Source organism: Megalopta genalis, chromosome 7, assembly GCF_051020955.1.
Source record: "Megalopta genalis isolate 19385.01 chromosome 7, iyMegGena1_principal, whole genome shotgun sequence".
Taxonomy (NCBI): domain Eukaryota; kingdom Metazoa; phylum Arthropoda; class Insecta; order Hymenoptera; family Halictidae; genus Megalopta; species Megalopta genalis.
In genome coordinates this window covers 10,809,776-10,822,356 of record NC_135019.1, presented here as the reverse complement: position 1 = coordinate 10,822,356, position 12,581 = coordinate 10,809,776, and the positions used below count along the sequence as shown (strand labels likewise).

General features: G+C 42.1%; 1 protein-coding gene across 2 annotated transcripts in view; it reads right to left on the bottom strand.

The window, feature by feature from the left end:
- Nckx30C (solute carrier family 24 member Nckx30C) overlaps window positions 1-12,581 on the bottom strand; it is a 172,765-nt gene that overhangs the window by 136,883 nt on the left and 23,301 nt on the right. For both annotated transcript variants that reach the window (XM_033485297.2, XM_033485296.2), the window contains exon 2: window positions 4,343-4,366. In XM_033485297.2, coding sequence (XP_033341188.1) covers window positions 4,343-4,366 — 24 coding nt within the window. The remainder of the gene's footprint in view (window positions 1-4,342; window positions 4,367-12,581) is intronic.

The window sequence follows — 12,581 nt, the reverse complement described above, 5'->3', positions numbered from 1 at the left end:
GCTGTTACGATTTTTACCAAATTAGGCTCGTGGATGGATTTGTCGAATTCAGCATTTCGATACCCTTGTGAAAATTTAATTTTGTGGACTTTTGAATCTGCTGCTTTGAGATCAACGACATTATTGTTGGATCCTTAGTGCAACGCGAAATGAAATTACGGTAGAACCACGATTATCCAAGCTAATTGAGACAGTACAACAGTTCGATTAACAGAAAATTCGCTTCACTCAAGTGCTAGATTAACCCTAGAAAGATAACCATATGACAACGTACGTAAAAGATAACCATACGCTTCAGAGGCGCATGCTTTTCTAAGGCGTCAATTTTATACTAACAATGGATATTTATTTAAGTTAATCTAGTCATTTTAAAGGTTTGGCATTATTGTAAAAATAAAATGCATTTATATTATATTTTTTTATATTTTAAGTAATTTTAAACTTAAATCACTAGACCTCTATGAAAAATTAACAAAAATCAACAGTCTTCGCAGGCGCCTCTGCGACGTAGGTTATCTTTCTCGGGTTAAGTCTTTACCGATTTGTACAATGAATAGTGTGTCGTGCGTGGATCGTTTTCGATCGAACTACCGTAAATTCTCCCCAATTGTCCCTCAGCTTGTAAACAAAAACGGACAATTTGAGCAGAGGAGATACGATTATTCGAGAGCCTTGCGTCTCGCTTTTATAGTCGTTGACAATCGACAACAGTAAAAACGAGCCGCGAGAATAGAATAATCGTGTTTCCTCATCCCAAATCGTGCATTTTTGTTTACAAACCCGAGAATGGTTGCGGAGAATTTACTATATTTACGCGAACAACTTGTTTGAAAAATACAAAATTCCAATAGCAGAACCTCGGACAATCGAGGTGCCATTGTAACCGCTCGAGGAATTGTTATTCTGGTCTCGCGATTTCCGCGAGATTAGGCTAACGAAGCTCTCCGCGCGGAAAATTGAAGCCCGGCTTCTCGATGTTGTTTATGCTTTCTGAATTGTGAGGCGGCGCGTTCTCGCAAGCTTCTCGAACGATGCCGCGTGTATCGATCGGAGATAATTTTAAAAAATTTGTAACTCCGGCGATCATGCGTGCACCGACATGAAATTTACAAGGTACTAAGGGGACAGTTTCACAGACGCTGCAAATAAATTTTGAAAGTTCGTGCAACGTCGAGGGACCGGCTATCGATTTTTGCTTGGTACACGGAGCTCCGCCATCGCCATACAGTTTTATACAAAATCCAAGAGCATGTGCATACGGAGCGTTATCATTTGACGTGGAATGGCCCGCAGCTATAATATTGTTCCGGAATAAACTACCGGAAGCGGATCATTTCTGCTTTTTTTTCCACTTTGTTCGTTGCGCATTGTCATGCAGCGATAGTCCGACGCGTGTTGCGCGCGCGTTACCCAACTTCATTTTCAGACTGTTATCTCTTTAGTTCGAGGATCATGGTCAGGCGACGCGCCGCAGGTTCTTCGATTCTGTGCAAGAATTTATGAATATTATTTTATTCTGTGATTTAAGATATTGATTCGAATCTATACAGGGTGTCTCCTCAGTAACTCTGTTACAAAGCGATATCTCCATTATCGTTAATGATACGCGGAAATGCTTCAGGGACAAATTGTTTGGTTCGAAGGGACACATATTGTGGTGGAAATCATTTTTTGTGAAGGTTATATTTTTTGAGATTTCAAGGTCATCGATGTTTTTTGAAATAGGATTACATGTTTCTATCATTTTATCGTGATAGCTAAGATCAAGACGAAGCTAATAACCTATAATACCATGACCTTCATGCGACCTTGGGTACGAAAAATAAAGAAATTTTTAGACATGAACACGTTTATTGATACCAAATTCCAGCATGTTTATGTTATGTTCCTTTCGGTAGATATCACGCTTTTCGGTATAACGTTTTGGTATGGAGTATGGAGCTCTGTCAGAGTTTTCATAATCGAATTAATAAATGTCTTGAAGTCGATGGAAATAATTTTGAATATTTATTACAATACATTCTTCATCGTTGATCTCCCTGTTGTAGTTATTTCATTATGCGTGTCCATGTCTAAAAATTTCTTTCTTTTTCGTATCCAAGGTCACACGAAGGTCATGGTATTATAGGTTATTAGATTCGTCTTGATCTTAGCTATCATCATATAATGATAGAAATATGTAATCCTATTTGAAAAAACATCGATGACCTTGAAATCTCAAAATATATGACCTTTACAAAAAAATGATTTCCACCACAACATGTGCCCCTTTGAACCAAACAATTTGTTCCTCAAGCATTTCCGCGTATCATTAACGATAATGGAGATGTCGCTTTCTAACAGAGTTACTGAGACACCCTGTATTTAAAGGGGCTGTTGCAAATTAATTGCTACAGACTTTCTACAGACAATTCTTCTGCGATCTAAAGGGTTCCAGTGCAATTTCTATCGTTCTACAAAGGATCACGCTCTAATCTCTAAGGATTCCGTGCTACTAAATCTCTACTAGATCCTCTACAGTTTACAATGCAAGATTACAATCTCTGGAAAGTAACGCTCTTCCGGCGTCCTCTGAAAAATTATTTGGCTAAAAGGTGGACAAGCTTCTATTCCATTGGGTTGTTACAAAAGTAATTTCGCTGTTCCAAACGGATAGCATACGAAAGAAACCGAAGCTACTTTTGCAACAACCCGATAAATGCTGAATGATCAATGTTAGCCGAAATTCACACTTTGTTCTTTCTGGAAGACCGTCGCAGACGATCCAACGAGTACAAAATAACGAAGAGGAGAATATTCCTCAATGAATCATCCACGAGAATCGTCCAAAGCGAAAAGGTGTAAATTCGATGAAGGGTTTGAATCGGTTGGCACCTGGCCAGCTCGAGTAACCGAACACTTTGATTGCCACGCGTGCACGCCGCCGACTGCCCGAGGACCTCTCTCTCTCTCTCTCTCTCTCTCTCTCTCTCTCTCTCTCTCTCTCTCTCTCTCCCTCTCTCTCTAAAAATGAACCACAGTTTTGCTTCGAGGCCGCGAACTAGGCGATCAAAGTGTCGAGTTCCGAAGTCCAGGTCCGCCGCCGATGCTTCAGCCTGGTCTTCAAGGTGTCCCAGAGTCACGTATCCTTCGGCAGGACTCCGGCAAACCCTGAAGAGGCTGAGGGCTCTCGGAACGCCCCGGCGGTTTCGGCAGTTGGGGCCGCGAACATCGATCAAAGGCACACGACGTGGCAAAGTACACAGAATCATGCAAGTTCGTGTTCTGGGTTGCTAGAGTTACGCGCGGCAAATGGCCGCTTCGAGGATCGTAACCGGCCGTTGGGTCACCAGGTCTCTTCGAGGCAAGCTGCTCGATGCTTCTCGAAGACTTCCAAAGAAGCGACGCTTCTTCTTCTTCGATGGAAGAGGCCTGGCATTCATCGCGAAGCGTTGACAGCTGTCCATCAATACCTCGGCTCTTAAGAGCGGCTTTCGGAATATTAATGCGAGTCGTTGTTTGTCCAATGAAACAAGTCCGAAGTGAAAAAGCAATGTAAGTGCCAAAATTGAGAAATTTCTTACGTATATTTCTTTTTATACATGGTTATAAATAATGCTAATAGTGTTAAAAAATAAGAATAGTTTACCTGAAATATCATGAAATAAAAATTCTTGCAATACCTCTTAATAAAAACTTGAAAACATCATGTTAAAGAAATATAATATATTTCAGTTTTTTCAATATATTCTATACTTTGATATTCTTTAACAATTTGCGTTAGTTTGGCACTTAGAGTGTTCGCAGATTTAAGGAATCGATACTTTCAATACTTTCTTTTTTCTACAGACTTCTCCATAAAAACAGTTCTTTCGTTCATAAATTTATTTATTATTAATGCAAGGAACAAAGAACATTATTATGATTTCAAGCTATTGCGGTCTTACTTAGTTACGCGCAAGGATTGAGATGTTAATAGTTCGAAGATTACAGTATCTACTCTTCCTCCTAGAAAATTACATTTCTGGCACTTTTTTGGCATTACATTGTTCTTCATAAAGCCTCTTCAAACGTATCGAATAAATTCCGCATAAATGTGCCATTATAATTTCAATAATGCACATTAAAGAATTTGGAACCTGTTAAATATAATTAAGCAGAGTATTGTGTACAGCTGTCATTCACGGTCGGCGAACGATAGGTTAAAAATGAATCAGTGGCGTAAGTATAGCAACCGGAAGTTGTGTGCCGTCGCGAAGTACATGTAGAAAAAGAAGAGAAGGAAAAGAAAGAAAGAAAAAAAGATAGAAAGAAAGAAAAAAAGATAGAAAGAAAGAAAGAAAGATAGGGACATGCGACTCACCAATGCCTGGGCGGCGCTCTGGTGCTGCAAGCAAGAAACACCCAGTTACAAAATCACAGTAACGACAATCGAGTAGTTGTTTTTGTTGGCGGCTAGTGATTTCGCTAGGCAGCACGCACACACACGCACACATACGGTCGCACACGGCTATATATACACATATATATACACACACACACATATATATATATATATATATATATATATATATACATGTATGTATACATATACATGTATGCGGATGCTCGCGGGAAGCGTTTTCACATCGATAGAGATCATTGTGCACATCGAGATCAGGCCGCGTCGCGTCCGGAAATGCGCTGTCGATGGAACAAGCACGGCCCGCGAAAACCTTTCGGCTCCAAATTGTTGCAAATTCCACTGTATTTGCGACGGAAGCGTTCCGAAAATCCGTCAACCCTGTCGTTGCTCTCGAAGAATTTGACTCTCGATGTTTACGAACCGACTTGAAATCCTACGAATTTCAAAAAAAATGTTAACCTCTGCTATTCTTGACAAACTTAACACGTCTATTATTAAACTATCAACAGACGTTGCACTTTTTATTTCAATTAAATGGATCTATAGAAAGACATTTAGACGTGCCTGTATCGTATAAAATAATCCTGCGAAGCTAGTTCCTGTGATAAATATTTATTTAAACCCTTGCACTAGGATTTCTTTCACAGCTCTGATAGAATGCGACAATTTTTCATTCGCGTACGTCCTCGTTTTATTTTCATTCCCAGACTTCCATAACAGTGCAAAGAAATTAATAATATTCATATATTCTTTAATATATTAAATTATAATTTAATATATTAAAATATATTATAAATATATTATCATTATTAATTATAAACATATAATTATATAAATATTTTTTATTATAATATAAAAATCTTTATCCGGAGTCTGATTGGTCGTTACAGCGCAAGAGTTCAAGAAGATTATTACGAATAAGATATTAAGCAAATAAACATCGGGATAGAATTCCGATATTTTCATCGCAAGAATTTCCACAATAATATCGGCACCTTCTCGCGACCCCGGTAAACTGCTGCCGAACGAGCACCATGAAATAAACATGACCGTTATCGAATTAAATCGAAAGTTCTCGCCGCGACGCGAGAGGTTATCGTACTGGCGAAAAAACTGAGCGAATTCGTTCCACCGGCAGCACGCGGCTACGAAAGCCAGGCCGAAGGTCGCCCGATTAACGAGCGAAGGGAAAGCACAGGGCGTAGAAGAAGAGCAAGAAAAAAGAGAACAAAAAGAGAGGTCGCGAGGCAGGAGAGGAAAAGATAAGTTTGGCGAAGGGAAGAGAGAGAGAGGGATAGAGAGGAACAGCAAAAAAGGCGAAGATGAGATCCTTGAAAAAGTAAGTTTCGATCGCCTCGAATAATTGCGACCTTCGATTGATAGGGACCTCATTTCTCTCTCTCTCTCTCTCTCTCTCTCTCTCTCTCTCTCTTTCTCTCTCTCTTTCTCTCCCTCTCTTTTCCACTTTGGATAGCTGCTGCCCCTTTCTTTTCTGCCTAGGGTGCGCGAACATCTCGCAAGCGTTTGCGGGGGTGGGCAGAGCGGAGCGGAGCAGAGCGGAGCAGAGCAGAGCGAAAGCTCGCGTCGAGCGATAACAAGTGCCATCGCAGTCCGTAGTAATTACGAGGCTGACGACGATGACGATGATTGGTGGTGAGGCCGCGGGGTGCACGTTCGATTGGATCGATCGCAATTCCGACGGCGAGTAATTAAAACAAACTGATCGGCGCGATTCCGCTGCGCGTGTCGCGGACCCGTCCGGCTACCTGTCTCCCACGGCTCCCGCCGCGGCGGCTCCGACGGTCACCTGTCCAAACTTTCTGGACACTTCGGCCGATTCAATTAAGTGTTTCTGCAGTCTGATTTGCGGTGATCAAGGCAGCTTTAAAATACCAATATTGTAGGCTAGACGGTCCGGTTACCGTTGCCCGTCTATTTGCTGTGGCTTTCGTATGTTTTCGGGCGTGATCAACCCTTTGCACTCGGGCGGTGACTCCGAGACACACCATTAAAATTGTTAATTCAAATTGTTAAAAGCGTAACTGTTACACGAGTCGTCGCAAGACTCGATTTCATATGCATAAAATGCACTTTGTCATATAAAATGGAGACACTATAAATCGGGAGAATTATTTTAGGATTTACGGTTAAAATGGCTTCGAGCGCAAAGGGTTAACTTTATATTTATCCAATAAAACGTAATACAATTTTTCTACTCTTTCATTTTGTTTTATGTTCGAATAAAAAAATTTAATATGTCTTACTCGATAAACGTATAGTTAATTGTGCCCGAAATGACCAGACTTGTTCCGCGAAACAGGAAGAAATTTAACCCATGATTATTTTATATTCAGCTGTATGAACATCCAGTACACAATGGATGATTGATATTGAACATGCAATATATGTATATTATACGCAATATAGAGCATACGATGCATGTATGCAGAGTACGCAATACATACATAGTGTATAGAGTACATATCCATATAGAGTATACAATACATATATCGAATATACAACACATACAGGATGTCCCATAATTATGTTAACACTCGAGAAGGGGTGATTCCTGAGGTCATTTGAAGTAACTTTTTCCTTAGCGAAAATGCAATCGGCGACATTGTTTATGAGTTATTAACGAAAAACAGTGACCAATGAGAGGGCGAGATTAGCTGTCGCGCAGCGGTCGAGCCAATGAACGGAACTGGGCTTCGTCCGCTCGTTGGCTCGGCCGGCTCGCGACAGCTGAGCTGGGATTCGACCGCCTCGACCGCTGGCGCCGTTGGCTTGGCCGCCTCGCGCCAGTTGAACTGTGATTACGACCGCTGGCGCCGTTAGCTCGGCCGCCGTCGCGCCAGCCGAGCTCGCCTCTCACTGGTCACAGTTTTTCGTCAATAACACGTAAACGAAGCCGCGGATTGCATTTTCGTGGAGGAAAAAGTTACTTCAAATGATCTCAGGAACCCGTCATTTCCCAGAAGTATCATAATTTTGGGACACCTTGTATAGAGTATACGATACATACACTATACATGTACGCAATCGACGATTTCATGATATCCACGACTACATCGTTACGCATTTCCGAAGCAACTTTCCCAAAAACGAGACGTAGATCCTACCGGTCCCGATACAATTAGCTAATAACTCGAGCTGCCTATTAGAAAGATTAAAATTTCGCTGTGCCATTTGTCGAGCGATGAAAGCCCAACCGAAAGTTAACCTCGTCGGTTGGAAACGCACACTTTCCAGAACCGCGGAGAAATACAAATTTGCATTGGTATTAAACCAAGGAAGGGGGGGGGGAGATGAAAATTCGCAGAACAAAGCGCAGTCGGCGCGGCATTAACGCGCTACTTATCCGAGTTTGTTAGGATATTTATGGACCGCAGCGTGGAAACCTCGGAAGCCGTAGCCAGCGTTCCTCCGGCAGATATTCTACCCCCACCCCTCCCTCCCCACGCAGCCACCGGATCTGCCGGGACACGAAGTTTCTTCGGCGAGCCGCGAAAAAGCAAACGCAAACAGCAATCTGCGCGCGCGTTCCCGATCAAACCCGCGGGACTGGCTCGAACGTTAATCCCCGGGGAGGATTTCTGCGCGGAGGGTTGGCGGAGGGTTGGGGTGAACAAACTTCCCGCGCACTTGCCAAATAAATATTACAATATTCTACGGGATGGCCGGCTCGTGTTTCACTAACTGTACGGAGAACATTTTGATTGCGGACTATGTGCTCTAGAATTTGCTTTCAACATTTCTCTTGCTTTTTTGTTCCTCTCTCTCTCTCTCTCTCTCTCTCTCTCTCTCTCTCTCTCTCTCTCTTTCTCTCTATCTCTCTCTCTCTTTCCCTCCCTCTGTCGCGCGCGCATTCTCTGTCCCACCGGTCGGGTGCGCCCTCGTTTTTAGGTCAGTCCGTGTGCACACCGACACGAACTTCTAACGCCATTAAGCGTGCTCTGCTCGGAGATTAGAGGGTCATCGATAAGACTATTAATAACGTCAAACTAATGAACCCGTGGACGACGTTTAATGGCGCCGTGATTAATGCGCATTAAAATAGCATTGGAAACGCGTAGGGCGACGTCGTACGCAACATCGAAACCTGCAATTCGAACGGATTACGTTTACTCGGAGAACACGGTTTTCCCGGAAGTTTCGAGGCGCAACTTCGCTCGACGGGCGCGAGCATAAGCCAGCTGCGCGATTCCGAGAAACTGCCGCTCAAAAATATTTGATCAGCAGTCTCAATAAGCCGGGAACACGGGTTTCAGGCGTTCCGGGACAGCTCCTCGCGAACCGGAATATTTTCGTGCGACGGGAACGTTCGTTGCTGCTTCCGGCATCTTTGCGAAAGTAGCTCGTCTTGTCGAAACGCGCGAGCTGTAACTGTTGTTCCGAGGAGCTTCGACAAAGAGCGAATCGAATGCCGGCGTTCCTTCGAAACTTCCGGAACCGTGGATCCGGCACCAGAGAATTTTTCGGAGGTTTCTACCTCACGATCGGCTTGATTTTCTGATGACTGAAAGAACGCGAAACCGCGCAGCGATCGTCGAAAAACGCTGAAAGAAACCTACATCGGTCAAAACGACCGTTTTCTTATCTTGCAATTCTGCAAACTTTGGAGACTCTTTCGTGCAAGTTTTATAATAAGAACTTTACAAAAACTGAATAAATTCGATCTTCTCACTTTTATGAAGCAATGCACGCCAATTATTGTTACTGTCTGGTTGGTTTAGTGTCATTATCGAGTCACAAACAATATTTCCGAAGCAGCTAGGGAGGATCTACAGTAAATCTTCTCCAATTGTCCTTCAGCTTCTACACAAAAACGAACAATTTGGCTTGTTTTTATAGTTGCCGACTGTCAACGATTATAAAAACGAGGCGCGGGGATCGAATAATCGCATCTACCCTCTACGAATCACCGGGACAAACGAGATCTTGCTTTCGCTAAGTAAATGAAAGTTCAAAATAAATAAATAAAAAAACAATATAGACGTCTATAATAATTTTCAAACGAGGTAAAATATTTCGCAGCTGGAAAAGAGAAGTTTGATACACGATGTTCCTGCTTTCTTGTGGATCCTTGGACAATTAAATATTTCTGGGACGTCGGGCTGGTTTCTGTTCGAAGCAATTTGCTCGACTAAAAGGGCAGCCATATCGTCGTCGCAGGCAGAGCGTGTTGACAGAAGAAATACCGAGCATGAGGAGACAAAGACGAGAGACAGATTCCACAGGCTGTGCACGAGCAAGTTTCCCGAGGTTGTGCACGCGTCAGACAAGACCAAGCAGCGGTGACAATGCAAGAAACTTAATTAGGAAAAGTTGCGAGCGTTATCGCGAGCCACGCGTCCCGATCGTCAATGCGGGTGCAAAGAGAGGCGTGAGCAGAGAACGTTTCGAGGACGGCGAAAAATCCGCGGCCGCCGCGAAATTCAGCGGTAGCCGCGTTCGAAGGTATTAACCTATAAACTTTCGGCTCTTTCGCCGACAATTTTAATTAACTTTCGTCCGTTTCGGGCTTCGTCGGACGATATTATATAGAGCCACGTTTATCGGCAACCTTCTGATGAAGCTAGATGATTGCAAAATGCGAAACTGAACTCTCCACGCAATTCATTCCGATTCCGTGCCAGCCTTTCTGGCAATTTCTATGGGCGAATGTACATTTTTTTCTGTACAGTTTCAAAGCTCCGCAATATTTTAGAGTACTCGCAAACGGAAGATAAACTGTCCGCGAAGCATCCAAACTCTCCATCAAAATTTCTACAATAAATGCTCTCCGCAAGAATTTGTTCCTAAAATTTTAATCGACGATTTTTAAACTCCGCGTAGACCAGTTTTATAGAACTTCGTACAAGTTTATGAATCATGCGCTGTTTCCCTGGGCAAGTTCTTCCAAAATTGTTCTAAAATGTCTGACACTTATCCGAACGTGTAACAAAAATTTCAATCGAAGACAAAAATCGTAATTTCTCCATTACGACGAGCTCTGTGCTCGTCATTCACAGATAACAGCTTAAGTCGCTGAAACCGACTACTTGTCCCGCGAGCAATCTTTCCACCCAAGTTAATCGCGGAGCGTTGCTTCCAGCCTGCGCCCTACGCCTTGGAAACGGTTTCACGAAAAGAAGGAAATAGTGGCGAGCCCGGAGCAGCAAGAACTTCAGGTTAATTGCCGTAATCTTTTCATTGGAAGTTCTTACAGCCTCGGCTAAGACTAATAGCGTGGAGGCTGACCTGGATTCCCATCTGGCTGCCAGAATTGATGTAACTAATCGCGCGAGGCCCGCGTCCGACCGCGATAAGTCCACCCGATCGAACCGGCCGACTAGAACCGCGTTTATGAATTATTGTTCGAATTCATTCACCGGGAACCAGCGACCACCGATCCGATTTTCATCACGTTTCACGATAGATTCCGAATTCTCCTGCACGCGTGACACTTCGGTTCCAACTTTCGCGCTTTGCGCTCGTACGACGATCAAATATTGTCACGCGAAGAATCACCGTATTATTCAATCTTCTTGCAGCGATGCTTCAGAACAGTTTTATTTTTAAAGACGAGAGTCGACACTCGGAAATTGCATGAAAAATTGATCAAAAGTGACAGCGAATTCACATTTAACGTTAGGACTATCAAACCACTCGAAACGACTTCCAAATTTTTTACAGTTGCTGATATCATAAAAATATTTCTAGGAGAAATTTTCGGGTACACACTTCTTTATCGGAGTATATATTATAATATAAATCATACGAAGTTTAAATAAATCCGTTTAAATAAATACGACGATCAAAAATTGTCACGCGGAGAATCACCGCATTATTAAATCCTTTTGCAGCGATGCTTCAGAAGGCTGGGACGGTTTTATTTGTAAAGACGAAAGTCGACACTCGGAAATTGCATGAAAAATTGATCAAAAGTGACAGCGAATTCATATTTAACGTTAGGACTATCAAACCACTCGAAACGACTTCCAAATTTTTTACAGTTGCTGATATTATAAAAATATTTCTAGGAGAAATTTTCGGGTACACACTTCTTTATCGGAGTATATATTATAATATAAATCATACGAAGTTTAAATAAATCCGTTTAAATAAATACGACGATCAAAAATTGTCACACGGAGAATCACCGCATTATCAAATCTTTTTGCAGCGATGCTTCAGAAGGCTGGGACGGTTTTATTTTTAAAGACGAGAGTCGACACTCGGAAATTGCATGAAAAATTGATCAAAAGTGACAACAAATTCATATTTAACGTTAGAATTACCAAACCACTCGAAACGCCTGGTTCCCGGATTTTTTTACAGTTCCTGATATTATAAAAATATTTCTAGGAGAAATTTTCGGATACACACACACACTTCTTTATCGAAGTATTCATTATAATATAAATCATACGAAGTTTAAATAAATCCAGCATCTTAGCATTGTTATGGAACAATTCCCAAAAATTTGAGAATATAATTTGAACATTCTAGATCATCGTTTTTCTTTTTTACAATTAGAACTCGATAACTCGATTCCAAGTATATCGAATGATTAATTTCATTCTTCTCGCGACAATATCACTATTTTCATAAAAAGGAAAGAATGTGGGACACATTGATGCAGCGTAACAACGGAGGATTATTTCAACAATTTTTTTGAAAATCTTCTATTATCGTATTTTTCTTTGAAATTGTCATATGAAAGAATATTATCCAGCTTCCTCTATATGCGACCACTAATGAGCTTCCGGTAATTAAAGTGTTAAACAGCTGAGTTTTCCTTGAGGAATATTTTTGCACATTTGCAGCTTGCGTAGCCTGCGAAGTTGCAGAGTTTCCAGGCGAGACGATTATAGTTACCGACCCCAGCCTAATGAATTGCTAAAGATCGAAGCACCGAGAATACTTCCGTTTTGGTATCGAAATGATTGATCTCCCAGCCAAATGTTCTGTACACAGCAAGCGAAATTAAGATATCAGGATAAAATGGAGGAATTGGCACAGAGCTTTTCACAAAGTAACGGATTGTATCTTGCGCGCAAGGCCGTCTAATTCGGAGTGTCGGGGCAGTTAAGGCGTTTTTGTGTCGCGAGCTAACTGCAAATGCCAAGTTTCCGGCGTTTAGCATGCGACAGACGATTTCTGTGGAAAAGCGTTCGCCCGAAACTGAAGTCGTCAAAGCGTGGGCACT